The following is a 27,627-nucleotide window of genomic DNA, read 5'->3' as shown; positions in this document are numbered from 1 at the left end:
TATCAGAAGCAATCTTAATAGCAGAAACATGTTGCACACTATAGGATGTATGTTATATACTCAGGATTCAGCTGTAATTAGTTTCTATAAGGCCTTTGCTGGTAGAGGGGAATAAATATACTTGTACCTTTTTTAAGTTGGAATACAACACCTTTTAAATGGCTAAATTCCTACATTGGTAAATGCAATGATGGCTAGAATAAACTTTAAAATAAACGAAAGTTGTAATATTCTATTTGCAGCACCACCTGCAGTGTACCTTCTGAGACTAGAGCCTGGCGTGTTGCTGCCCATGGTCTGCAATGAGGTTGGCCTTTGCTCGCTGGATTCTGGGCCACCTGCTGAGGCAATCACTTTTTCCTTGCCACACCGTGGTCACTACTTGGTGATTTTTTTTTAGGGGGAGTCTGCAGTGTCCATTCTGGCTGGCTGCACTTGCATCCAGGATCTTCTCAATCGGGCTGCTCACCTTGATTGGCTAAGGGGCCTTGGTCTTCCTTCTTCTGGGCATTAGAGTATTAATCATACCTGGACACTGACTTTTTCTTCTCTTTATGTGCTTCTAAAGTGTCAACCAGGGCTGTGGAGTTCTTGTGGTAGATTGCCTGGTTGAACAGTGCAGGCTGCTGCAGGGTTGTGTCTGGGCTGTGGAGCAACAGTTGGACAGTAATGATAGCACTGACCTCGATGGAGGGAGTAGGCAGGAAGTGAGGACTACCAGACTTGGTTATTGCTGGCCTCCTGCTAGTTTGCTGGGGAGGGGTGTCAGTGTCCTCTGGCTGGGAGGTGTGGCTTTATCATGACCACACAGGTCCTGAAGAAGCGGCAACTCAGACAAAGCAGGATGTGGACACGACTCCAGTAGAAAATCTGGGGCCTAGTGTGGAGATACACCCCAGTGCAGTCCTCTGGCCTTACTGCAGCACAAGAAGAGACCACAGGTTGATTAGCTGGGTGCTGCCTAAAGTCTGAGAGGAAGAGGCCACCAAATTGGCACCAATTTGGTCAAGTATTGGGCTAGAGAAAACAATGTTAAAATGTATCCTACCAATATTAAAACAAAACTATGTGTAGCGGGTATTCTAAAAAATACGTAACCATGAGTAGAGGATTGGCTAACAGAAAAGAGTTGGGGTTAATGGGACAGTTTTGAATTGGCAAACCAACAAATGGAGTGCCACAGGAATCTGTGTTTGGATTTCAAATTTTTATCATCTACATTAATAACTTGGATGAAGAAATTGACTGTATTACTGATTTTACTGACATTTCAAAGATAGCTGAGAAAGCAAGTTGTCAGGAGTCTGCAAAGGGATTAAGATGTGTTAAATTCATGAGCAGAAATTTGGCTATTGGAGTATAATGCGGGAAACTGAGATTGTCTACTTTGGTATGAAGAATAGCAAAGCAAAATATTAATTAATTGGAGAGATTGTTAAATGTTGCATTGCAAAAGGATCTGGGTGTGTTTTACATAAATCTGAGTTAGTATGTAGGTACAGCACATAATTGAGGGAAATTGGAATGTTGTCTTTTATTACAAGGGGTTGCAGTATAACAGTAGGGAAATCTTGCTACACATTCAGGAAATAGGCAAGACCACAGCTGGAGGTCTGTGAACAGTTTTCATTTCCTTACTTAGGAATTGTTTGCCTTGAAAGCAGTTCAGAGAAGGTTCACTGGGATAAAGGTGTTATCTTACAACGAATGATTGAGCAGATTGGAATTATACTCATTTGATTTTAGAATAATGAGAAGTGATTGTATTGAAAGATTCAGTGGGGGTTGATGAGAAGATATCCTGTAGTGAAGAATTTGGAGTTAGGAGGCACAGTTTAAAATAAAAAGGGATCTCCCATTTAAGACTGACATGAGGAGGAATTTCTTCTTTGGAATTCTCCTCCAAATGTAGTGAATGCTTTGCCGTTGAATGCGTCCAAGGTTACGTTGGACAGGATTGTGATTTAGAAGAGAATCAAGGGTTATGGGATGCAGGCAGGAAAGTAGTGTTAAGACTAAAGTGAGATCAACTATGATCTTGTTGAATGGTTGAGCTGGCTGAAATGGGTCACATGACCTCTTTATGATCTTACGGTTTGTAGGCTGTAATTCCAATTAGGTAATACTTGCAACTATAACATGTTAACGAGAACCTTTATATGAAGTGCCATGTACAGATTTGGTCATGAAGTATATTTTCTTCTATTCATTCCTGGTGAACAGCGAGCGCAAGTATGATGTGGACAATGCTTAAGTGATGATGTTTATTGTTATTGTTGTCAGATTGATGAAAATACAACATACACTCCTATATTTGGGATGACATGTTCTAGAGGGTTTGAGCAGGGCCAGTGGTGATGCTAATGTGTAAAAGAAACCTAAAGCAGGAAGATCGAGGTATTTTGTCTTCCATTGACCACAGAAATTCTCCACTTTCTTACAGATTTTAAATTATTGCGCACGTTAATGTAAATACAACCTAAACTGCAGTTACTTATAGTATTCTGACTTAATCCATCAATATCATTACTTCTGTCATCCGGTTTTTAAGCCACCCATGTCATAACAGGATAAATCATTCAATAAGAAATAAGTGAAAATAGACTTTTTTTTCCCCCCTCCTGGGAAGTAGCGTTTATAGTTGCTAAACTTTGATCCCGAAGTGGTAGTTATAATAGAATTGGTCTAGGAAAATTTCATTTATTCTCACTGGGAAAAGATAGGGAAAAGAATGAATGATCGTGCTGGAATAAAGACACATTTTGAGGGTTTAGTTATCCTGTGGAAATTTCTAATTGTACATGACTTAGTTCTTGGTCTTTTGCAAGTATATTCCGCAATCATATGGGTTCAATGGATATTGGAAAGTTAAATCAAATGTAAAGAACACACATTTCTTTGTCTTTGTTGAACATCTCAAAATGCTGCTGTCTCAACCTGTAAGAGGGAGAATAATGGACACTAAGAAAGTGGTAGGAATGGACATGGTTGAAAATGTAATTCAAATGTCAAATTTTAAGGCATTTTGAAAAGTGGGCGAGGCAGTTCAAGTAAAGAGTTTTTGGAAATTATTTGTGATGGCTGAAGACTGTGCAGTGGCGAAGCATAGAGACGTCTGTGCTTGAATTTAGATTCTGCTTCAGGGATTAAGCTGAATGTAAGTTTAGAGGGACGAAGAAATTGCCTTAAATGTTTTTATACATGGATCAGAATAATTAGCTACGTTTACTGAGACTTTTGCTGATTTAGTTTCTTATTTAAATTTTGATTTGGGTTTTCTAACAAAAGAGTAATCCAAAAGTTTGTTTTACTTTATTATTGAGATGTTTTTGTTTGTGCATAATCATCACAAGCTATGTCTCATTCCAAAAGAATTTTAATTACTTTGCACCATTTCAGGGAAAACTTGTGTTTAATGTATTAGGTTACAACCCACTGAACTTTGTTCCCCTACTAAGTATTTGAATCAACTTGACCCACTGCACAAATATCACTTCATACCTAAAAATAGACATTATTGTGTGACAGGTAACATGATACTGATACAAACAACTTCACTGAGCAGGGCTGTAGTACTTAGTTTGTCATTTGGGTTATTGATGTGACTTATTTAGAACAGTGGCCATAACAGTGTAGTAGTACAATTGAGAAAATATCAAACAGGCTAAAGGACTTCGTATTTTGAGCAATATATTTTGTGTTTCAAGCTTCATTTTTCAATATCCACATTATTGTTAAGCTTTTAGTTCTCTGCAGAGGGTTATTTACTAGTATTAACTAGAATTTCAATATGGCATCTACTGTTAAGTCAGAAATGTTCTAAAGAGAAATTTCCATTCTGCCATACTCAAAAACTGGAGACCAACAAAATGTCATTCTGGTCACTTGTAATCAAAGCAAGTGTTCTTTACAATACTTAAGTGATGATCTTTATTGTTATTGTTGTCAAATTGATGAAAATACAACATACACTCCTATATTTGGGATGACATGTAATATAAGAGGTGTGGTATTGGACTGATGTTTATCAAATACCCATGCTTCAATTTGTTCCTGTTTAAACTTTCCTGTTTCTGCAGAACTTCATAATTCTTAAGTGGCAGTGTCATGGATTTTGTACTTGGATGTTTGAACTGTTGTCTGCTTAAAATAATTGCGGTTCCCCTCTGAATATGTTCGCCTTTGTTAATGGCCGCAGATGAGAAAGCAGAGGTTGTGGAATTGTGGGGGCACCGTGATTAGAGTCAAGTATAGGAAAAGCATCCCCAACACTTCATGCCTTTTTTTACAATAGTGGAAAGTAGGGCATTACTGTTGTTGCATTGAAGAGATGGGGCAATTCATTGACGTATTTAAATTGGGCATCTGAAGTGAGTTTAGTGATTACTGGAACATGAGAAAACCTGCCAGTGTAAACGTGGTGGAAGCTGCCTGCTCCACAAAATGAGGTTTTTTTTTCAATACTTTCTGTTTCTGGGTCAGCAGTAGGGGCAGTTGCTTTTTTTTAGTTCCCGATAGATTTTGTTAATACTGGTAGCTGAGTTTTTAATAAATGGTTATGAACATGGTTCATATTTCATAAATGTTATGGACTTGAGCTTGAAGGATCATAGAAATGCCAGGCATGTTTTGGAAGTGCAAAGTTCAATGAAAAAAAAAAATTGGAACTTCTTTAAAAAGTTAGGCATTTTTGCAAACCACACAGTTCCAGGTAATTGCAGGTTTTGGTTGCTTGTACTCAGTTAAGGGAAAACCCTTTTTTTAACAACTGAGTTTTATTGTATTTCGTAACCATGCTGTGTCAATCAAGATTCCCAAGATGACCGTGATTAGTGACTTGCATGTGGACAAGAGTACTGATCGACAAACATCAGAACATTCCACACCTTATCCCTTTTGTTGCCTTCCTTCAAGAATAACTGCTACCGGCCAGAATGGCATTATCTTTTCAGAGTGAATTTCTACAAGGGATCTATTTTTCTCTTCCTGAAATATGTGTTGTGTGTTTTGTTTTGGAGTAGATGGGGGACAGAGGTGTAAACATTTGTATTTTCATGTTATAAATTTTGTTAATTAATTCTGCACCTTATGATTGGGTTATGTTTTATAATAGATCGATAGTATTATGTTTATGGAAAAATAACCTGCCTATTGGATGTTTAATTCAATGTCCAATGTAGAGAAAACAATCCATTGGCCATAAAGAGACTTGGGTATAATATTTTAATTTTATGCTGCGACCCATTGAATGTTGGCACTAGAGCATCATTGCATTCCTCTCATCTTGGACGTAACATTGAAGATAGTCATGTCATTTTATGTGACTACAGTAACCAATTATATATTCTTGACAAAAAAAAAGTGCCCAAAATCCGTTGTTTTGGGTTTAATATAACATATTTACATCTTTCCATCTGCAGATGCGGGACTTGTATGGATGATCTGGTTCTTTATTTTCTTTGCATCAAGAGGTATTCTGTAAAGAAGTCAATGCTTAGTAGTGCATTAGAAATGCTTTGGATCCTTTCAGTTTTCCACTGAAACTTGTAAAACAATATATTAGCCTTGTCTTCGTCCTGTAGAATTTTGTGAAAATACTATAATTTTTCAAAAGTAGGTTTGAAGAGTCCTTTATTTTTTGTTCAATTATTTTTCAAATAGATCTCTTCATTTAGTTGCTTGTTTTTGTTTTCTCACTTTGAACCAAATTGAATTTACTATTTTGCCTGTACACTCCTCCTATCCTTGTCAATTGCTAGGAGCTGTCCCAGTGGTCACCGTCTAAGTAGAAAACAGATGGTGAGAAGCAGTGGAGGGAAATAGTTGTATTGGTTCTAACCCTAGTATGAAGTCAGCCTGTCTGGCTGCCGCAGATAATGTGATCATTGTACACATACACAAGGAAAAAGTTTTCTGATGGATGGGGTTTACTTATGCTTTAGATTCCTGAAGTATTTTCCTTTTACTCCATTATCAACTCAGCCTGAATCTTTACCTTGCATTGAATTGGAAGATTGTAAATACAGATCTTTTTATAAGATTTGATTGTGTATTTTAGACTGATGCTCACTGCAATGCAGTTCTAGTGAGGTGCTGAACTTATTGATAGTGATGTGCTTCAAGTGATGAATGAGAAAGTGATCCTCTTCCTCAATATTGAGACAGTTGTATGCTCAAAATAGATTGATAGGTCACTTTTTTCTATTTAGGGAATTTTGCATGAAATGGAGACTGTATGAGTAACAAGAGACTAAACACTTCCAAGTAATTATTGTAGGTTAACATTTTGAGACATTTCCAAGAGGCTATTGGTTGGGATGTGTCTGGCAAAGAAATGACAGCTGTATTTGATGTCTGCATAAGTGATTGCATCTGAAAAATACTTCTGTGGAATGTTTGAGTTGTTTCACTGTGATTTATCACCACATATTGTGTGATGCCTGGATCATTTTTGCTATGGGAGAAATACTTTTATTTATTCTGTTTCTCTTGATTTTGTTTCTTAATGCAGCAAGCAACGGCACAATAAGCTATGGCGATCGCATTCAGATAGCGACCTTTCAGATCACCGTGAGCGTATTAATAAATCTGCTGTTGACTTAAACAGAAGGGACAGTACTTCCACTACAGAAATGCCAACTGATCTACTTACTGAGCATCCATGTCAGTCCCAGTTCTCAAATGTCCTAGAAACAAGTTTACCTGGAGTCCATGAAGGAAAAAACGAGTTAAATTTTGGAGTTGATACAGATTATGAAATATCTTTAAAAGGTAACCCCAATGACTTGAACACCGACATCTCTTCTGCAGCAGTGCCAGGACTGGAGGTCACTGATAGTACCACCACGAGGTTACCAGCAGATTACAGCTCAGATATTCTCCCTCTCCAAGACTTCCACTCTGACAAATCTGCAGAGGTCTTGTCACAGAATGGACTTTCTTCTTCACCTAACCACTTCATGATGTTGACTGATTTGGAAGCAGGTGAATCAGAGAAAGGTGTTAATTTAAACCCGAATGACATTTTGGTACCGTTACTTGAAACTGCACCTCTGCCAGAGGATCATAAAGCCTCGCAGGAACTGATTTCCTCTGTCTCGCCGTCAAACATAGATGCTGGAATTTGCAGTTTAAGTACTGATCGAATTGACTTCTTCAGTGCCAGAGAAAAATTCATTGAGCTTTCGCAGGAGAATGGGGCAAGAGCCCAAGCGCACTTAAAAACAGAGGAGTTTGGTGGTGGGAAGTATTGTGCCACAAAAGTGGCTGCACAGGAAACCCTCGAGAAAGAACAGATTACAAATGGTCAGGGACACACTTCATTGGATAACTCGGCTCACATAAAAGATAAATGTGTAGATGATGACGCAAAATCTAATAAGGTAAAAATATTAACTTTTTTGTAAATTAAACTACAGATGAACTGAACAAAAATTCCCATAACCCTTAGCATCAAGTTGAAATATTTTAATTAGTAAGAAAATCTAACATATTTAATTTCAATGAACTAAGTTGGTCATTATAAGCACTATCATTTCTGTTCAATATCTTTCTGCCACATGTACGAAATTAATTTAAGCTATGTATACTCCATTTTCTACTGGTTAAAAGTCCAGAAGAAAATTTGGCCGAATTAGCACTGATTGTTGTAAATCATAAGAGTGCAAGAATTTGGGATATGAAAATATATAACACTGATACAGTTGACAATAATTTTATAAGAGTTGATAATGGAAACATTGGAAACAGTGAATAAAGTGAATTTTTCTAAAACTTTATTCCAGCTGCAGACATTTGCATGGTTAGCATTGCTTTGTTGATTCTAACTGTAGAAAACTGCTCCATGCATTAGCGCTCGCGTATCGTGCCTTGGGCACACAAATATGGCTATCAAAATTGATTTGATTGATTTATTTATTTATTGTCACGTGTACTGAAATAGTGAAAAGCTTTGTTTACCAGCAGTACAGGCAGATCATAGTAAGCAAAGGTGTACAGATCAAAAAAGACTTAGAGGCATACAGGTTACATTGCACATGGCGTGCACTAGGCGAGATCAACATTAGCAAGATCAAACATTATTTGAGGCTAGAGAGTCCATTCGTCAGTCTGATAACGGCCAGAAAGTCATCCTTGAACATGTTCGTGCGTGTGTTCAGGCTTCTGTATCTTATGCGTGACAGAAGAGGTTGTAGGAGATCATGACTGGGTTGCGAAGGGTCTTTGATATTGGCAGCCTTTCCACGGCAATGAGCCATGTAAATGAAGTCCATGGATGGAAGGTTAGCTTCTGTGATGGACTAGGCTGTGCACACCACCTTGTGTACTTTCTTACAGTTCTAGGCAGAGCAGTTGCTATACCAGGCCATTATGCAGTTGTACAGTATGCTTTCAGTGGTACATTTGTAGAAGTTGGTGAGGGACCTTATGGACATGCCAAATTTCCTGAGCCGCCTGAGGAAAAAGGAGTTTTTGTGTTTTCTTGACTGTCACATCTACATGGGAAGTTCAGGACAGGTTGTCAGTTATCGTCACTCCAAGGAACTTGATGCTCTTCACCCTCAACTTCAGTTCTGCTGATGTAGATGGGGGGGTGTGTTCTCTCCTTTCTTTCTGAAGTCAATGATCAGTTCTTTAGTTTTGCTGACGTTGAGACAGATTTGTTTTCACTGCACCATGTCATCAAGCCCTCTATCTCCCTTCTTTATTTCCACTGGTTGTTAGATATTCGTCCCACTACGCTGGTATCGTCAGCGAGCTTGTCGATGGTGTTCGTTTGGAATTTGGCAACACGGTTATAGGTATAAAGGGAGTATGGGAGGTGGCTGAGGACACATGCTTTGGGTTGAGGGGGGGAGCTCCAATGTTGAGTGTTATTGTGGAGGAGTTGCAGTTACCTAACTTTACTGATTTGCCTATGAGTCAGAAAGCTGAGGATCCAGTTGCAAAGGGCAGAGCCAAAACCAAGGTTACGGAGTTTTGAGATCCGTCTGGAGGGGATAATGGTGTTGAAGGTGGAGCTCTAGTCAACGAGCAGGAGTCTGACATAGATGTCTTTGTTGCCCACATGTTCCAGGGATCAGTGCAGGGCTAGGGATGTGGTTTCCTATGTGGACCTGCTACGTCGGTAGGCAAATTGTAGGAAATAGAGGCAAGCTGGGAGACTGGAATTGATGTAATGTTGAAAAAAAGAGAAATGCTCTCAAAGCTTTTTATCTTGCACTCATCAGTGCAGAAGTGTAAGAATGTCCAATTTCAAAGGGAAGTGTGTGAGAAGAAGCTGCTGAGCCACCATCCCTGGTGCATTTTTCATGACAATGCCTTGACCAATCAATCAGTGCTGCCTTCTCATGGCATATAAATTGTTGTTCCCTTTGAAATTTGGTAATCTTCCAACTATTCTGATGAGTGCAAAACAAAAAATTATAAAAACGTGTCTTTTTTTAAACCGGTGCTCAAGTTCTGTATTACTAAATGACTAGACATTAATGTATGGTACATCCCAGTTCCTATTAATGAAACTCATTCTTCTGTGCTTTGTACTAATCAGTTTTCTACCATGTAAATCGGAAGTGTGTTTGGGGGAAGTCTAGCTTTGCTCTCTTCCCATTTAACATAAGGTTTATAGTGTTCGTAGTAGTACAGTGAGAAAGATCATTTGAGAGTTTCAATTTAAATTTTTTTACTTAAGCATTTTTGTCTTTCATCTATAATCATGTAATTTAATGTGCATCTTGTGACAAAGTGTAAAGGTCTTGAAAATTCATCTTTCCCTTTTATAATCAAGTGTTTACTTTCTCTGGGAATTTGCTCACGTCTGCAGCGATTGTATAAATTATATATGTTGTGCTCATTTTGTTTTTGTTTTCCACAGGAAAATCTAGTACCAAAATTGTTCAACAAGAAGTCTTCCTTAACTAGGTCTCAGTCCTTAAGTGTCATTTCTGTGAAAGAAATTGTGACGGGAATAGAGTCCAGCCAGAGTTCAGGTGTGTGCCAAAGCAAGATGGAAAGTGTCACCACTAACCAGGTCCAAACACCAAAGAGGAACACAGTTCATGAGCTACCAGCAGATTTTCATTGGCTTTCTGAAAACAACAACATTTCAAAAAAATTTTGCGAAAACGACTGTAAAAATGCCACTGATTTGTCTGAAGCTAAAGACGATGTATGTCAACAAGTGCATTTAACAGCCAAGAGCTATGAGGACTGCCAGGAGACAGCCATTAAAGAGTCTACGCAGGATGGAAGCATAGATCCAAAACAGGTGCCAAAATGGTGTCCTGGCTCAGTCAAACGTGCAACACAAGAATTTGAAGAACGATTAAAACAGGGGCAAGAACATCAATCATTGGCAACATTACCAATCCGTAAAAATTCCAGAATTGATGGAGCCACAGCTAGTGACTTTGTGGTGACAAACAAGAGTGAGGCTATCATTTCTGAGTTACCTTTGTTGAATGATAAAAGAAAAGAAAGGATTGATGATGACCCACATTTATTACTCGAGATTAGTGTATCTCAGAATCAAGAATCGGTCTCGGACTTGCAGTCACATGTGATAGAGCATCCATTAGAACCAAGACTAGAATTGGAACAAGCTGAACCTGGCTCTTTGAGCACTCTGGAACTTGGGATAACCCACTCTTTTGAAACCTCCCAGGACCTGGATTCATATACCCAACTTCCAAAGAAAGTTGAAATAATTGAGTACACCCATGTATTTAAACCACCATCTCAAGAAAACAATGATACTATTTGCTCGACAGGAGAAGAGGAAATCGTTGAAGTTGAATCTCCGGAAAAGGAAAATATGGCCATAGTACAATCTGCAGATGATCTAAAATCTATGGAAGTGAAAACTACCGAATTTCCATGCCACTCACTACTATTACCATTTTTGGACACCGTAAGTTCAACTGAAACTGACAACAAAGAAATTGAAGGAGTGACCTTCGAATCTGGTAGTCCTCCAGATGATGCAGTTGACAGCTTCTCCGAGTATGAAATTGCTTTAGTTGTTAGTGGTGCAGCACATTTGCCATTAAACGGCTTGGAGAATCAAACACCTGTACTTCACCTGGAGGGCATCACAGAGTCCAGTACAGACACTGATGCAGAGACCCTTGATAATGAATATTTGGGGTTTCGGGAAGCTGACACAAAAATTACATCTTTGCAAAGACGTGATGGGTGCATTACTGTACTGAGTCATGAAGATTTAAAGTTGAGTTTCAGCAGATTTGATGAAAGTATCAGGGATGTGCAAGAGATGTCAAGATTTGAAAAATGTACCCATAACCTTAGCCATGGCCCGAGCAATGACAGTACAGGATGTCTAAGTTGTACACTGGGGATGAGTAAGCAACAATCAAAGGAAATTGAAGCTAAAATAAGGCAAGCAGGTCTCACAACTCCATCACAGATTAAACGTTCAGCATCCATTGCTAAGCTGGGTTACCTGGAGCTTTCGAGGGATGATTTATTTAGAAAGGCGTTGGATACTTCTAAAACTTACCAAGCATTTCTTGACTCCATCCAGACTACACCGTGGGCAGTGCAGAGTACAAGTGAATATAGAACTGAATGTGCTGTGAAAGATGAGCCCAGTAAAAAGAAATGTGTTTCCATTTCTCTTCTCCAAGATCCTCAACCCACCGTGTGTTTCGCAGAACAACTTAACGCATCAGAAAGTATTGCACAAAGTGAGCCTGTGGAGATGCCCTTAATACAATATGCCAAAGCAGTTGAGTCCCAAGAGTGTCCACTGGCAAGTACAGAAGAGAACCTTCCACAGATAAAACCTTCCTTCCCTTATGATACCGATGCACCCTGTCCCACCCCACTGATGTCTGTAGCACCTCGGCAGCACCATCATAGAAATCATGCATTAAAGCGATTAAAAGCAGCTAATGAGAGAAAACGCACAACCAATCCTTTGTATAACACCATGTGACCCTAAGCCCAAAAGCTATGCTTCCTTATGAGAGGCAAGTGTTTTTCAATGGAACAAGCACTTTACAATTTGTTTTCTATATATTGTTAAATGTAGGGATTTTTTTAATGATTGATTGCATGCTGACATTGGGCTTCTTTAATTCGTTCGTTCTTGCTTTCTTTATTCTCAAAGTTGTATTTGACTTAACATTGTGTGAAACTAAACCCTTCAACCACAAAATCTTATTTAAAAGAGCACACCAGCTAATATGGAGCAAGCTTACAGTTAAATTTATCAGTCTGTTGTTTAACATACCTCTAAATTGAAATCAGGGACAAACAGCTCATTGTGATAAGTTCTGTACTATTTTTACAAATGTCATTGTCACCTTTTGCTTATTAATTGACATGCTTTCCTATCATACATTATGTCCTCAATCTAATCTTCCTGCTGAGAGAAAATATTGACATTATGAATTTCTTCCCCCTATTGTGTAGTCTTGCGAAATGGCTGTTAAACCTTTGGAGTATATTTTGTGTTATAGTGAAACAGTGAGCAAAAGAATTCCGATGCGCACTGTTCCTTAATCATTTTTAAGCTAATTTTAAGTAAAATTCAGATCAACAGTCTTTGCAGGGCTATATAGAGACTGTTAGCTGCAATATTTTTGACCTCCTTGATTTCTCTAATTTTCCATCACTGAAATGGGTTTACATGTTGTTTGTGTTAGTTTGTGTGTTCCATTTAAAGTGGTCTAGATTCAGGATTATATGTGAATTATTACTTGAACACTACAGTGGGCTTTTGATAAGACCTTCCATATCCGCTTACAGGGGAATCCTTATAATAACTGTTCTCTGCCTTTTTCTTTATTATTCCTGTATATTCTACTCCTAAAGTGCCGTTGGTTGGTCCCATTGGAAGGACTTAAGCTCATCCTTAACCTTAATAGAGAGTCACTTTTGAATGTGACTTCTTTAAAGAAAGAAAACAATTTTTAGTTTTATGAATCGCTGGTATGGCTGTTTCTATTTTGTTGAAGGTGTGAATCTAAATTTACTATCTTCATTCCTGCCACATGTATAATAGTCAATATTTTCCCCTGCCTGGGAGTACATTTGATAAGGCCAACAGTTCTTTGAAACTGGAATTCTCTTAATTGCAATATGTCATTTACAACTTCAGTTGCATTACAGCTGTAAGAATGTCAGCATTTTCCTTGGATCAGTACACATCCGTTCTGCTAGGAATAATTCAATACTGCTCCATCTGATTAGAACTGTGATACCTAGGCAAGAATTTATACTGGAAGCTTGTGGAAATATCTTGAGGATATCAGTAGTATTCCTGTGATAATGACTTTCTCCCATGTACATTAAATTTTGTCACTATTTTCCTGCATTTTCCCCTAGTCCTGTTGATGTTCTGTACCACCTATAGATTGCACAGTAATACTTGGTGTAATGAAAGCTGTAAGCAATGTTCATATTCTGTACATTAAAGCATTTATCTAATTTTAAGCAACCAGCTTCTCCAGAACTGCTAGTTGCATCTTATCATACCCATTATTAGTGTGTTCTACAGTTTAACTGGGATATCCTGGATATATTATCATTTTTAATGGATAGATGCTATATAATTAGTACAAAATACTGAGCAGAAACATCATTGCAGAACCGTCATTGATTCAACCAATCTATCCATTTGAGAATTTTGCTTTTGGAAAACCTAAATCGTCTAAAACAAGATATTTGGAATTAATTAAGATTAATGTTAGGGCAGCACAGTGGCTCAGTGGTTAGCACTGATGCCTCACAATGCCAGGAACCCAGGTTCGATTCTACCCTAAGGCGACTGTCTATGTGGAGTTTGCACGTTCCCCCCATGTCTGCGTGGGTTTCCTCCAGGTGCCATGGTTTCCTCCCACAGTCCAAAGACGTGCAGGCTAGGTGGATTGGCTGTGCTGGAATGCCCACAGTGTTCAGGGATGTGTAGATTGGGTGGGTTATTGGAGGAATGGGTCTGGGTGGGATGCTCTGAGGGTCGGTTTGAATTTCTCGGGCCGAATGGGCTGTTTCCGTGTAGGGATTCTATGATCTATGAAATCATAGTAAAAGAGCAAAATAAAATTTTGGGTTCCAGCTATAACTAGCATTATTTGCTCTGTGTACCCAAGAGAGCCACATTTGTGCTTTTGGAAATCTGCATAACATGCTTTTCTTAGATTAAAAAATATTTTCTCTTTGTTCGTGTTTCTTTTCCCTGAGTACACTGCTGTCTGTTCTTCCCATTTGGGGGGAGTGGGTAAACCATCATCACTTACATACTTTTATGATCAGGTGACTGTTCAAGTAGAACAGATTGATTATGCCGTTTTTTTTTTCCATCACTCTGTTTTGCAGTTGCATTTCATTTGTGTACTGAACCTAGTTCAAGTCATTATCAACTTGTAGCACATATAGCCAGTTGGGATAAATTTGCACAATTGCTTAGATTGATGGGCTGTTGTTGAGTCATTTTGGTTCCAAGGTCCTTGATAAAGATTCTTATCTGTGTTAACCCTAAATTATCACTGCTTTCAAAAAATAGCTAAATGACAGGGTGTTCGAATTTTTACTGTTTCTTTTTGTACAAACTGTAATCCCAACAAGCTCCTAGTACTGCTGTATATCCATATTTTTGTCTAATTATGGCTTCCATTGTAAATTAAAGTAAGAGATTAGACTGATAACCAAGTGAATTTTGCCTAGAACATGATGTGAAATTAGCTGCTAGGAGGACCAGACAGCACATTGATGCTCAGAGTTTGAATACAGGTGTCATGAGTCTGGAGCCTGCTGTTGGAATTTGTTTTTTAAACCACTGCAGTTCAACAACTTTTAAAGGGCATTTTTATATGTTTTTTAAATGTGATTATTATATTGTTTACATTGTGAATATTGGAGCTGTACATTTTCTTAACTTATAGCTGTACCCTACGTGCTGTTTACGTGCCGTCTGTTGCCTTGGCATTCAGCTTTCACATTTGGTTCATTCTAGTGAAACTGATTTTTATGCCATTTGTTTGTTCAACAAAATTGTAAATTATGTGACTGCATGTGCTGTGTGGATACAACTTCACTTTTAAGTCTTTGTTTTTGTAATACAGTAGTATGAGTACCACAATACCTAGCTTTTAAAAATTTGGTACATTTTCTTAAGCCTTATGGCACCATCTTTCATGTCTGTTGTAGTAAGAAGTATTTGTTTCGGCACAAGTCATGACCATGACTTCAAATAAATCTGAACAAAATGTTTAGAATGAAGATTTATTTTGTTCCACAGACTCTTATGCAGACTGTAATTTTCACTTCATTAAGCTTAATCAGTCCAGCACTTCATGTTGGACTGTCACTCTATGCTATTTTTCATTATGGGATGTTCCACTGTCTGATTTAATTTTTTATTGCAAGTGTGCTAAGTTGCTTAATGTGAAGTAATGCACTGTTGTATGAAGTACAATGTTCTTGTTACAAAATTAATAAATTTTTATTTTGAGGATGAATTTGTTTATTGCTTATTCAGAATGTTAATGCAACAATAAAGATAAAGTGCTGGTATTGCATGGCTCAGTCAAATTTGAAATACAAAATTAAGAATGTTACTGGCGGTAAAGATCAATCCATGTTTAAAACTTCATTCAGTTTTATTTGCAAGGCAGAAACTGTTCTGTTTGGCTCACTCAAACTGCATCCTGATTGTGTTAAAATCTAAACCCCATATTCTATCCATCACAAAAAAGTACACCTTTTCACCATAATAAATTGCAAGTAGTATGGCTCTGTATGTACCTCATGCACATTTTCATCACCTCCAAACTGGAACTCTATCATACTCCCCATAGTGGCTTCCTGGTCAGTTAAAAAGAAATCTGATGTCTGTTCTGTAACCACTGCCACTGGCGGTCAGTTTGCTCAATTGGCTGGACAGATGATTTGCAATGCAGAGTGATATCAATGGTTTGGATTCAATTCGCTTGCCGACTGAGATCACCATGAAGGATTCTCCTTCTCAACCTCTCCCTTCACCTGAGGTGTGGTGACCCTTAGGTTAAACCACCACTTGTCGTCTCTCTAAGGAGAGAACAGCCCTATGGCCTGGTAAGATTATGGTGTCTTTACTTGTCATTACCACCATTTACTTAACACACTGAAATTCTCTGTTTTGTGGCTTCGAACTCCCCTATCCGTTTGCAACTGCCCAATTTGTGTACTCTGCTCTTTGTTAATCTGATCTACTAATTGTCACCACCACCCCATCCCCCTTATCTTGTGTTTGTTTATCATTTCCAGTGACACCCATCTTTGAACAATAATATGGATTGGCTTGACCATGTCTTCCTTATTAGAGAACCTACTAGTAGACATTGAACCCTACAGCTAACCTAGCCCAATAATTGGAAGCCTACCATTTTTCTGGAATCGTGGCAGAAAATCTAATTTCATAACGCACAAGATTATGTCTAAGTAAGTACATATGTAAAAGGGAAGATTAGCTAAAGTAAATATTGGTCCCTTGTAGGATGAGACTGGGAGTTATGACTAGAGAATACAAATGGCAGAGTCACTAAATCAATATTTTCACAGTGGAGGACACTAGTACCATCTCAATATAATAAGTAGTACAGAGGTTACAGAAAAAGAACTTGGAGCAATCATCATCACTGTTGATAAATTACTGAGCATACTATTGTGATTGTAGGGAGACAAGTCATCAGAGCTTGATGGCCTACATCCTACAATCTTAGAAATGCATATATTTTAAGTGATAAGTATCCTTTAAACTACTTTTATTTAAGAACGTAACTAAAAAAATTGGTGGGACAGCAGAAATCCTTTGGAACAACTCTAATTTATCCAGAGTAAAGTGTTCCAAGGTACTTCATGGGAGCATTATCAAACATAACACCAGAGTAATCACTGGTCAAGGTTGCATGAATATTCACCAATATCCAGATGACTCCTGCAAGTGTTAAAATTAAATATGATGATCCTCCTCAGTAAACTCAAATAAGCTCAGATATCCAGAATGTTATAATGTTTAAACTGGTAAGACTGGAACTTGTTCAAGATGAAACATTAAGCCAAAGCCCCATTTATCTATTCCAGTGTTTCACTTGGACTTTAAATGTTCTGTGACCCTGCTTAAAGAGAAGTGTGTCAATCCTATATTCTGACAAACATTTTGGTGTTCAACTAATGGCAAACCTTCTTCCTTCAAAAATTGTGAACGAGGTCATACTAAATGGTTGTCACCTTTTGGGATTTCTGATTCTTTCAGCAAGAAGAATCTTGGTATGATTTCCATGAAAATGTTGCTGTTATGTAAAGATCTAGATTTTGAGGGGTTAAATTCAATGAACAAAAATCATAGAGTAATAGAAATATCCAGCACAGAAACAGATCCTTCGCTCCAACTCATCCATGCCAACCAGCTATCATGTCTAAATCTTGTCCCATTTGCCAGCATTTGGCCCATATCTGTCTTAAACCCTTACTATTTATTAAAAGAAACCTAGCCACTTAAGTCCTCCCCTGCTGTGATCTCCCGACATGGGTTTCTCCACGATCAGCTGTGAATTTTGCTGTTTGTTTATTTTTCTTAGACAAACTCTGATGTCCAAAGATACTTGAAACCAAATAGCAGAGGCTGTAGCTGTGAAGACTCACTGCTGGGTCAGACAGCAGTGTAGGTTTCTTTCTCTGTTGATTCACTTCCCACCATGTGGTCACCTACCTGTGCATATAATAGGACTAGACAAAGCTGATTTCAGAATGAAGCTTCCCACATCACCAAATTGAGAAAATGGTAACTGGTCCGACCTTCCTATGGATTCTCTGTACTTGGGGTGAACCTATTCATTTCAAGGTGCAATAGCTAATTTAGTTTGGAGCCAACCAACTAACCCTGGACATGAGATTTAAAGGAAACCAGGACATGAGTTGCTCAAGATTTGATTTGATTTATTGTAGTCATATGTGCCTAAGTACAGTGAAAAACTTTGTTTTCCGAGCAGTACAGGCAGATCATAGCAAACAAGGACATATTGATCAAAGGATGTTTAGACAGAGCAAGGCGTACACGTTACATTGCATAGGAGATGCGCAAAGCAAGATCAACGTTGGCAGGATCAGCATTATTTGAAGTTAGAGAGTCCATTCATTAGTCTAATAACAACAGGGAAGATGCTGTTCTTTAACCTGTTCTTGTGTGTCTTCAAGCTTCTATATCTTCTGCTTGAGGGAAGAGGTTGTAGGAGAGCATTATGGGGGTGGGAGGGGTCTTTTTTGGCAGCCTTACCACGGATTTGAGAAGTGTAAATAGAGTCCGTGGACGGAAGGTTGACTTCTGAGATGGTCTGTGCTGTGCACACAACCTTCTGTAGATTCTTACAGTCCTGGGCAGAGCAATTGCCATACGAGGCCTTTATGCACCGGATAGTCTGCTTTCTTTGGTGCCTCTGTAAAAGTTGGTGAAGGTCTTTAGGGACATGCCAAATTTCGTAAGCCACCTGAGGAAGGAGAGACATTGTTGTGCCTTGTAGACTGGTGCATCTACATGTCAAGTCCAGGAAAGGTTGTCGGTTATTGTCACTCCTAGGAACTTGACACTTTCAACCCTCTCCACCTCAGCTCCATTGATGTCGATGGAGTGTCCACCTCCTTTCTTCCTGAAGTTAATGATCAGTTTGTTAGTTTTGCTGTCATTGAGAGAGTGGTTATTTACATTGCACTATAACACCAAGCTCTCTGTCTCCTTTCTGTGTTCTGATTCATCATTTTTTGTTTGATATCTGTCCTACCATAATTGAGAATGGTTACGTGGTCATCATTAGGCCAGCTTTTTATTTTAGATTTTTTAAAAATTGAATTCAAATGTTATTATTTGCCATGGTTGGATTCAAATCCATGACTCCAGAACATTATTCTGGGATTCTGGATTACTGGCCTGGTGAGATTGCCACTGCCTCCCCTGAATATGAAATAGATGAAATATTGGACACTCTTCAATGTTGCCAATGTAACAATGGGTAGTCATATTTCTACTGTTGTCTGAGAATGAATTGCTGAAAATTGTTTGTTTTGGCTTTGAGTCTCTTGATCGTCTCTGAGCAATCTTGATTTCCTGTCGCAACACTTAGAGTGCCACGGTGGCTCAGTGGTTAGCACTGCTGACTCAGTGCTGGGGACCCGGGTTCAATTCCAGCCTCAAGCAACTGTGCAAACTCCAGGTGTTGTCCCCGTGTCTGCTTGGGTTTCCTCTGAGTGTTCTGATTTCTTTCTTCAGTCTGAAGATGTGCAGGTTAGTTGGATTGGTCATGTTGACAGGGTCCAGGGATGTGCAGGCTATGTGGATTATTCATGGGAAATGCAGGGTTACAGGAACAGGGTAGGGCCTTTAGAGGGTTGGTGTGGACTTGATGGGCTGAATGGCCTGCTTCCACACTGTAGGGATTCTATGACTACACTTCATTCAACTGGTTTATTCTATATCACAACTACCTGTTCTCTGACATCTTTGCTGCACTCGGGTTTGATTTGATCCACTTAATCCATATACATAATGTTTTGTATTTCTACTGATAAAGGAATCATTTTGACAATTGTTGAGGATCCATTCCCATGTCTACGTTGCAAGGCCAGGCTAGAGGTTGGTCCCTATTCATTTAGCACAATTATCTTGGGCATCTTCTTCAGGACAAATCTCACCCAGTTACATTCTTATACAATTTTCACTGTAATCAAATCACTGTAGCACAGTTATTTGATGCTTGCTTTTAAAAAAAGACAAAAAACAATGTAACTGTAGGCCAGTTAGCTTAAAGTTTATTATTGAGAAATGTTAATGTTTGTTATAAAGGATGTAACAGCAGAGCATTTACAAATACATAATATGATCAAATAGAGTCAATATGGCTTCACAATAAGAAATCGTGCCTCAGAATTTTATTAGAATTGTTTGAGGAGGTAACAAGCAAGATAAATAAAGGGGAAACAGTGGATGTAATATCTTTGGATTTTCAGAAGGTGTTTGATAAGCTAGCACAGGTTTGGGGACCTAATAATAATTTAAGAACACATGGTGTTGGAGGTAATATATTAGCACGGATAGAGGATTGGATAACTAATATAAGACAGAAGGGGTAAGGGGAACATTTTCAGGATGGCAATCTGCAACTAGTGGAGTGCCACAGGGAACAGTGATTGAGCCACAATTATTTACAAATATAGAATAATGACTTGGATGAAGAAATTATAAAAGTATATCCAAGTGTGTGGATGCCACAAAAATAGGTGGGAAGACCAGTCATGAGGATGACACAAAGAAACTGCTTAGTGACATAGACAGGGTACACATGTAGGCAAATTTTTGGCAGATGAAATATAATGTGGAAAAATGTGAGGTAATCCTTTTAGCAGATAGAATAGAGGAGCTGAATATTATTTAAATGGAGAAAGACTGCAGAAAAGTACAATACAAAGGGATTTGGAAGTACTTGTGCATAAATCATAAAGGCTAGCATACAAATTCAGCAGGTAATGGGGAAGGCAAATTAAATGTTGGTCTTTATTACAAAGAGAATGGAGGATACAAATGGGAAGGTTTCGCTAAAATGTGCTAGGCACCAGTCAGACCACAACAGGAATGCTGTGAATAGTTTTGGTCCTTTTATCTAAGAAAAGATACACTTGATTTGGAAGCAGTTCAGAGAAGGTTCACTAGTTTGATCCCAGGTATGGAGCAACTGTCTTCTGAGGAGAGATTGAATAGGTTGGGCTTGTACTCATTGAAGTTTAGAAGAATGAGAGGAGACATTATTGAAATGTGCATGTGTCTTGTGCAATTCTGGTCTCCCTGCTATAGGAAGGATGTTTTGAAACTTGAAAGGGTTCAGAAAAGATTTAGAAGAATGAAGCAAGGATTGGAGGGTTTGAGCTATATATAGGGAGAGGCTGAATAAGTTGGGGCTATTTTCTTTGGAGTGTCAGAAGCTGAGGGGTGCCTTTTATAGAGGTTTATAAAATAATGAGGGGCATGGATAGGGTACATGGACAAGGTCTTTTCCCTGGGTTGGGAGAGTCGAGAATGAGAGGGCATGGGTTTAAGGTGAGAGGGGAAAGATTTAAAAGGGATCTAAGGAGCAACTTATTCATTCAGAGGGTGGTGTGTGTATAGAATGAGCTGCCAGAGGAAGTGGTGGAGGCTGGTACAATTACAACATTTAAAAGTCAACTGGATGGGTTTATGTATAGGAAGGGTTTAAAGTGATATGGGCCAAATGCTGGCAAATTGGACTAGATTTATTCAGGATACCTGGCCAACATGGATGAGTTGGATCAAAAGGTCTGTTTCTGTGCTGTACATCTCTATGACTCTATGGCTTGACTGCATAGATTCAGAAATGTTGATTTTCCTTGTGAGAGAGACTAGGACCAGAGGGAATAATCTCAGAATAAGAGGTTGCCCATTTAAGACTGAGATGAGGAGGAATTTATTCCCACAAGATGATGAATTTGTGGAATTCCTTACTTCATAGGGCATGTGAGGCCGAGTTACTGAATTATTGAGACAGATCTTTCATCAGTCAGGGAATCAAGGTTTACGAGGAGGCAGAAAAGTACAGTTGAGAATTATCCGAGCAGCCATGACCTCATTGAATAACGAAGCAGACCCAGTGGGCTGAATGGCTTACTTCTGCTCCAATCTTATGGTCTTAACAAATGTTATGACCTTTTGCTCGAAAGCAGCTTAGTAGTTATTTCTTTTTGGTGCAGGACACATTTCTGCTCATCCCTTGCATGGTCTGCCCTGTGTGGGTATTTAAACCTCCCACATACCATCTTTGCAGCACAGCCTGTAACATCAGCTTGATTGCATAACACAACTTACAGTAAGAAAAATGTATTTCTCGGATGTGAAATATATGTTGACTACTAATGCAAGTTTAGCGTTTCACAGCTGAAAACAGGGTTGAATGATATAGTGAATATATGCAAATGCATTATTTTTGACACTGAGAAACTGGAGTCATCTTATACACTGGATCAATTTAAACACTGTGATCTATGGTAGCTGGGAACACTGTAGGTGCCTAACTGTAATCTTCAGAAGTACTCTTGCTTCAGAAATATTTCATTTAAATTGGAAAATTTCATGTATCAATCTGCTGTTTAAAGAAGCTGAGAGGGCAAAACCAGGTAATTATAGACCAGTTGGCCTAAACTCTGTTTCAGGGAACTGCTAAAGTTTATAATTAAGGGTAGAGTGACCCAAGACCTCAAACTATTGGCTGATCAGAAAGAGCCAGCATGGATTTGTAGAGGATAAATCATGCCTGATTAATCTGATCATGTTTTAAGTACAAGGAATGTTTTAAAAATACATTTGTGAATTGTGGGCATGATTGGCAAGTCAACAGTTGTTGCCTATCCCTAATTGCCCTTGAGTAGTGGTGCTGAGCTGCTTCCTTCAAGTGCAGCCGTCTGATTGTTATGGTACGCGCTGTCCTCTTAGGAAGAGAGTTGCAGGATTCTGATCCTGGCACAGTCTATCCATGTAGTTCCAAGGCGTGGAGGTGAAGTTGGGGTAGTACTTACAGTTTGTAACAACACTTTCATGCATGTGCTACTCTTGTCCTTCTAGTATAAGTTGCAGGTGTTGGAGGTGCTGTCAAAGATGACTTGCCACATTGCTGCATTGCACTTTGTGGATGGCACACTCTGCTGCCAAAATGCATGCTGGTTGAGAGAGTGAATGTGGTGGATTGGGTGCCAGTTGAGATGGCTGGTTTGGATGCTGTGGATCTTTTTGATAATGTTGAAGCTGCACCTATCTAGGAAAATGGAGAATATTCCATCACACTCCTGACTAGTGCTTTGCAGATGGTGGGTAGGCATGGGGAGTCAGGATGTGCATTGCTCCCCTCAGACTTCCTAGCCTCTTGCAGTCAGTGTTTGTAGGGCTGGTCCAATCCAGGTTCTGGTCAATGTTAACTCAGGTTATTATTTATATGGACTTCTAGAAGGGAATTGGTAAAGTCCCTCTTAAATGCTTGCTTCCCTAAAATTGAACCTAATGGAATTGAAGGCAAATTATTTACTTAGTTAGAAATTGGCTGAGAAGCAACAGAGAACAGAAATAATGGTTATACACTCCAATTGACAATATGCAACTAATGGTGGCCCACAGGATCAGTGTTGGGGATTAACCTTCTTAATGACTTGGATGATAAAATGTAGAATGACTGTAAGGTTTATATCTGACAATAGTGCAAGGATAAATTGAAGTAAAATAGATGGAAGTATCAAATTACATGGAGACAACAGACTAAATGGTCGATTATTGTGGCAAATTGATTTGAATGGAGGCAAGTGAGAGCTAATCAACTTTGTGCCTCAAAAGAATAAAACAGACTGCTATATAAGTAGTGAAAAAGCTAGAAACACTGGATTTCCAAAAACTCCTGAGTTATTCATTTAAAGATCATTAAAATCTCATGAACCTGTCATGACCAGTTCTAGAAAATAATTAGAAAGGTTAATACAATGCCAGTCTTTATTCCAGGTTGATGAGATATTTGCCAAAGATATCAAACTTGGTGGTGTGGTAAAGAATAATAACAATATCAACGAACTACAATATGACATAGGTCAGTAAAATGGTAGAACTATAGATACAGTGAAACTAATAATTCTGGACAGTAGAACTGCTAATGAAATCAGAACAAAAATACACTGCTAGGCAAACCTTTCGCTGTGCTAATTAACAATATTAGCCACCGTCTCAATATGATGATACTGTGGGTCCGTTTTCTTGCAGGTTTAAGCTTATTTCCTGGAAACATAGTCATTAGTGCAGGGACTTAAGGCTCACATACTTCAAAATCTATCTGACCAGATACTTTGTTTTGTGGAATCCTATTTCCTATAAAGAATCATAATACTTACAGAGATAACAAGGTGTAGAGCTGGATGAACACAGCAGGCCAAGCAGCATCAGAGGAGCAGGAAAGCCAACGCTTCGGGCCTAGACCCTTCTTCAGAAATGCTTACATATTGCTTACATATTGTGTTTACTTCTTGTGCAATCTCTTCTATTTGCTCTCTTGGCCCAATGCACCTGATTTCTTCCAGGAGGTGGGGTACACCCATTCTCATTAGTAATAGCAAACCATCCTTGAAATAAGGTGTGTTCTTCAATATTAAGTAAATTTTTACCAATTAAACTCTTGGTTTCTCTTGCAGGATGAGTGAATATGAAAAAGCATGCAATAACGAGGAATAATTAACCCATGACAATGGAGTGTGATGACAGTCAGTGTGCACTTGCAAACATAATTCTGAGAGGCAGTTTGCTTATGCTCCTACAGACATTTGCTGACACTATCCCAAATGCAAACTGACGACCGCAAGATCTATTTGGTTGACATGGTGTGTGAAAGAGAATGTGAAAAATGAAGTCTCTCTCATGCTGCTTGCACTGTGTGTTCTCAGATTAAATTAAGTTTGGAATAAAGAACTTGATGTGTTTCAAACTGTGCATATTTAGCTCCATGACAGCACCAACAGTGTATAAAGTTTAAGATGAATTAAACCTCCAAGTGGAAAATTTAATGAAAATAATTGTAAAATTCTCAATCTTTTCTGGGCCCTTCATTTGTAAATAATGTATATAAATTAAAACTGTTAAAATGCTGAGGGAAAAAAAAAATCATGTTTGTGAAACAATACATGCAGTTTCTCCATTAAGCTGCAAAATCCCTTTCTAAAATTTGCTAATATCCCAGTTTAAAAAGCTCCAGGAAAATAGCACATTAGTGTTTCAGTTATTGTTTCTACACTTGTAAGTTAATGAAACAGTGTTATGGTAATTTATTTAATATTTCCCTAGAGTGTGTCTATTAGTAAGAAATACTAACAGTTGCCCAAAGAGGGCTGAGAAATTTAAGGATGAGTACCAGTAAGTACGAGTGCACAAATATAATGCAAGTGGGAAATGTCAGCTAATGTCATTGAAAAGAGACTTGGATCATTCTGGTGCCAGAGATAACAAGGTGTAGAGCTGGATGAACACAGCAGGCCAAGCAGCATCATAGGAGCAGGAAAGCTGACATTTCGGGCCTAGACCCTTCTTCAGAAATGGGGGAGGGGTAGGGGGTTCTGAAATAAATAGGGAGAGAGGAGGAGGCGGATAGAAGATGGATAAAGGAGAAGATAGGTGGAGAGGAGACAGACAGGTCAAAGAGGCTGGAGTGGAGCCAGTAAAGGTGACGGACAAGTCAAGGGGGCAGGATGAGGCTGGTAGGTTGGAGATGGAGGTGCGGCTTGAGGTGGGAGGAGGGGATAGGTGGGAGGAAGGACAGGTTAGGGAGGCGGGGACAAGCTGGGCTGGTTTTGGGATGCGGTTGGGGGAGGGGAGATTTTGAAGCTTGTGCAGTCCACATTGATACCATTGGGCTGCAGAGTTCCCAAGCGGAATATGAGGTGCTGTTCCTGCAACCTTCGGGTGGCATCGTCGTGGCACTGCAGGAGGCCCAGGATGGACATGTCGTCTATGAAATGGGAGGGGGAGTTGAAATGGTTCGCCACTGGGAGGTGCAGTTGTTTAGTGCGAACCGAGCGTAGGTATTCTGCAAAGCGGTCCCCAAGCCTCCGCTTGGTTTCCCCGATGTAGAGGAGGCCGTTGTTTAGTGCGAACCGAGTGTAGGTGTTCCACAGAGCAGTCCCCAAGCCTCCGCTTGGTTTGCCTGATGTAGAGGAGGCCGTTGTTTAGTGCGAACCGAGTGTAGGTGTTCCACAAGTTATAGTGCCTTTCAAGATTGCAGGACTCCTATGTACATTTATCTAGCATTTTTCATGACCTCAGGATGTCCCAAAGCATATTACTGCCTATGACATAAAATGCGCTCAATTTGTAGATTTGGGAATATGGCAACCAAACTTGATGGAAAAGTAGTCCCGCAACAACAGGGATAATGATCAGAGAATCTTTTTCCTGATGTTGATTGAGGGATAGGTATTAGCTAGGATACCAGTGATGACTATCCTATCCTGCTCTTTTTCAAAATAGCAGGTTCTTTCACGTAACGTCTCATTCAGAATTCAGCACCTCCAAAATTGCAGCACTTCCTCAGGACTGCGCCAGAGTATCAGCCTGGAATATTGTACTCTAATTTAGAGTAAGATTTGAACCCACAACTGAGTAAATCAAGAGGTGTAAGTGTTGCAAACTGACCCACAGCTGATACAAAAGAACTCAATTCACATTTCTAGTATCAACAACAGTAACAACAAATATCTGTAATTTTTTAATTCACTCGTGAGATGTGGGCTTTGCTGGCTGGCTGGCATTTATTGCCCATCTCTACTTGCTGTTATGAAGATGGAAATGAGCTGGCTTCTTGAACAACTGCTGTCCATGTGCTGTAGGTAGACCCACAATGCCCTTAGGAAGAGAATTCCAGGATTTTACAGTGAAGGAACGGCAATATATATTTCCAAGTTAGGATGGTGAGTGGCTTGGAGGGGATCTTGCAAATGGAGGTGTTCCAATGTATCTGTTGCCCTTTTCCATCTAAATGAAAGTGATCATATATTTGGAAGGTGCTGTTTAAAGAGCTTTGAATTTCTGTAGTGCATCTTGTAGATCATGCACATTGCTACTACTGAGCATTGGTGGAGGAGAAAGTGGATGCATGTGGATGTGGTGCCAATCAAGCGGGCTGCTTTTTGCGGGAAGGTGTCAAACTTCTTGAGTGTTGTTGGAGCTGCACTCATCCTGATTGTGCCTTGTAGATGGTAAATAGGCTTTAGGGACTTAGGAGATGAGTTACTTGCTGCGATATTCCTAGCCACTGACCTGTTCTTGTAGCCACTATTTATATGATGAGTCATTTCTGGTCAACAGTAACTTCAGGGATATGGATAGTGCAGGATTCAATGATGTTGCGGTGATTAGATTGGCCTGGCATTTGCGTGGCATGAATTTTATTTGCCACTTGTCAGTCCAAGCCTGTATATAGTCCAGATCTTGTTGCATCTGAATATGGACTGCTTTAGTATCTGAGGAGTTGCAAATGGTGCTGAATGTTGTGTAATAGTCAGCAAACCTCCCCACTTCTGACCTTATGGTAGAGGGAAGTCATTGAAGCAGGTGAAGATGGTTGGGCCTAGGACACTACCCTGGAGCACCTTTAATGTAATGAAATGTCCCACCGCACTTCACAAGAGCATTATAAAAGGAGGAATGACACTGTGCCACTGAAATAACTGCACAGATGCTGGTATCCTGTCACAAGTCACCCTTTATTTACATGTGCAAAGTACACTGGCTGTCGTGTTTGGAGCTACAAGCAGCTCCTGGATTTGACTAAATTAAACCAGCACCACTGTAGTAAAGGATTGTTAGTATAGGGATGATAAATTGCCAATGCTATTGACCCCAATCTGGGACGAATATGAAGTTATTTTTTACAAAATACAGTTTCACATCAGAGTTAAGAGAGAAATTTCTTGAATTTGCAGCACATAGTCATCTAGTAGTCAGTGCTGGAAGTATATTGAGTCAGTTGACAGGAAATTTGAATGGATAAAGTTGACATTAAAATTTAAAATGGTAAGTGTTCAGAGAAAAGCTTGACTTAAAAATTA

At 39.1% G+C, this 27,627-nt stretch overlaps 1 protein-coding gene across 6 annotated transcripts in view; it reads left to right on the top strand.

The window, feature by feature from the left end:
* The window catches only part of ssh2a (slingshot protein phosphatase 2a), a 154,616-nt gene extending 139,134 nt beyond the window's left edge, over positions 1–15,482 (top strand). For all 6 annotated transcript variants that reach the window (XM_048612554.1, XM_048612553.1, XM_048612556.1 and 3 more), the window contains 2 exons: positions 6,512–7,382; positions 9,875–15,482. In XM_048612554.1, coding sequence (XP_048468511.1) covers positions 6,512–7,382; positions 9,875–11,956 — 2,953 coding nt within the window. In that variant the 3' untranslated portion in view covers positions 11,957–15,482. The remainder of the gene's footprint in view (positions 1–6,511; positions 7,383–9,874) is intronic.
* The last annotated feature ends 12,145 nt before the right edge of the window (positions 15,483–27,627 follow it).

This window comes from Rhincodon typus, chromosome 26 (genome assembly GCF_021869965.1).
Source record: "Rhincodon typus isolate 14 chromosome 26, sRhiTyp1.1, whole genome shotgun sequence".
Taxonomy (NCBI): Eukaryota; Metazoa; Chordata; class Chondrichthyes; order Orectolobiformes; family Rhincodontidae; genus Rhincodon; species Rhincodon typus.
This window is presented reverse-complemented; position numbering and strand designations above follow the sequence as displayed.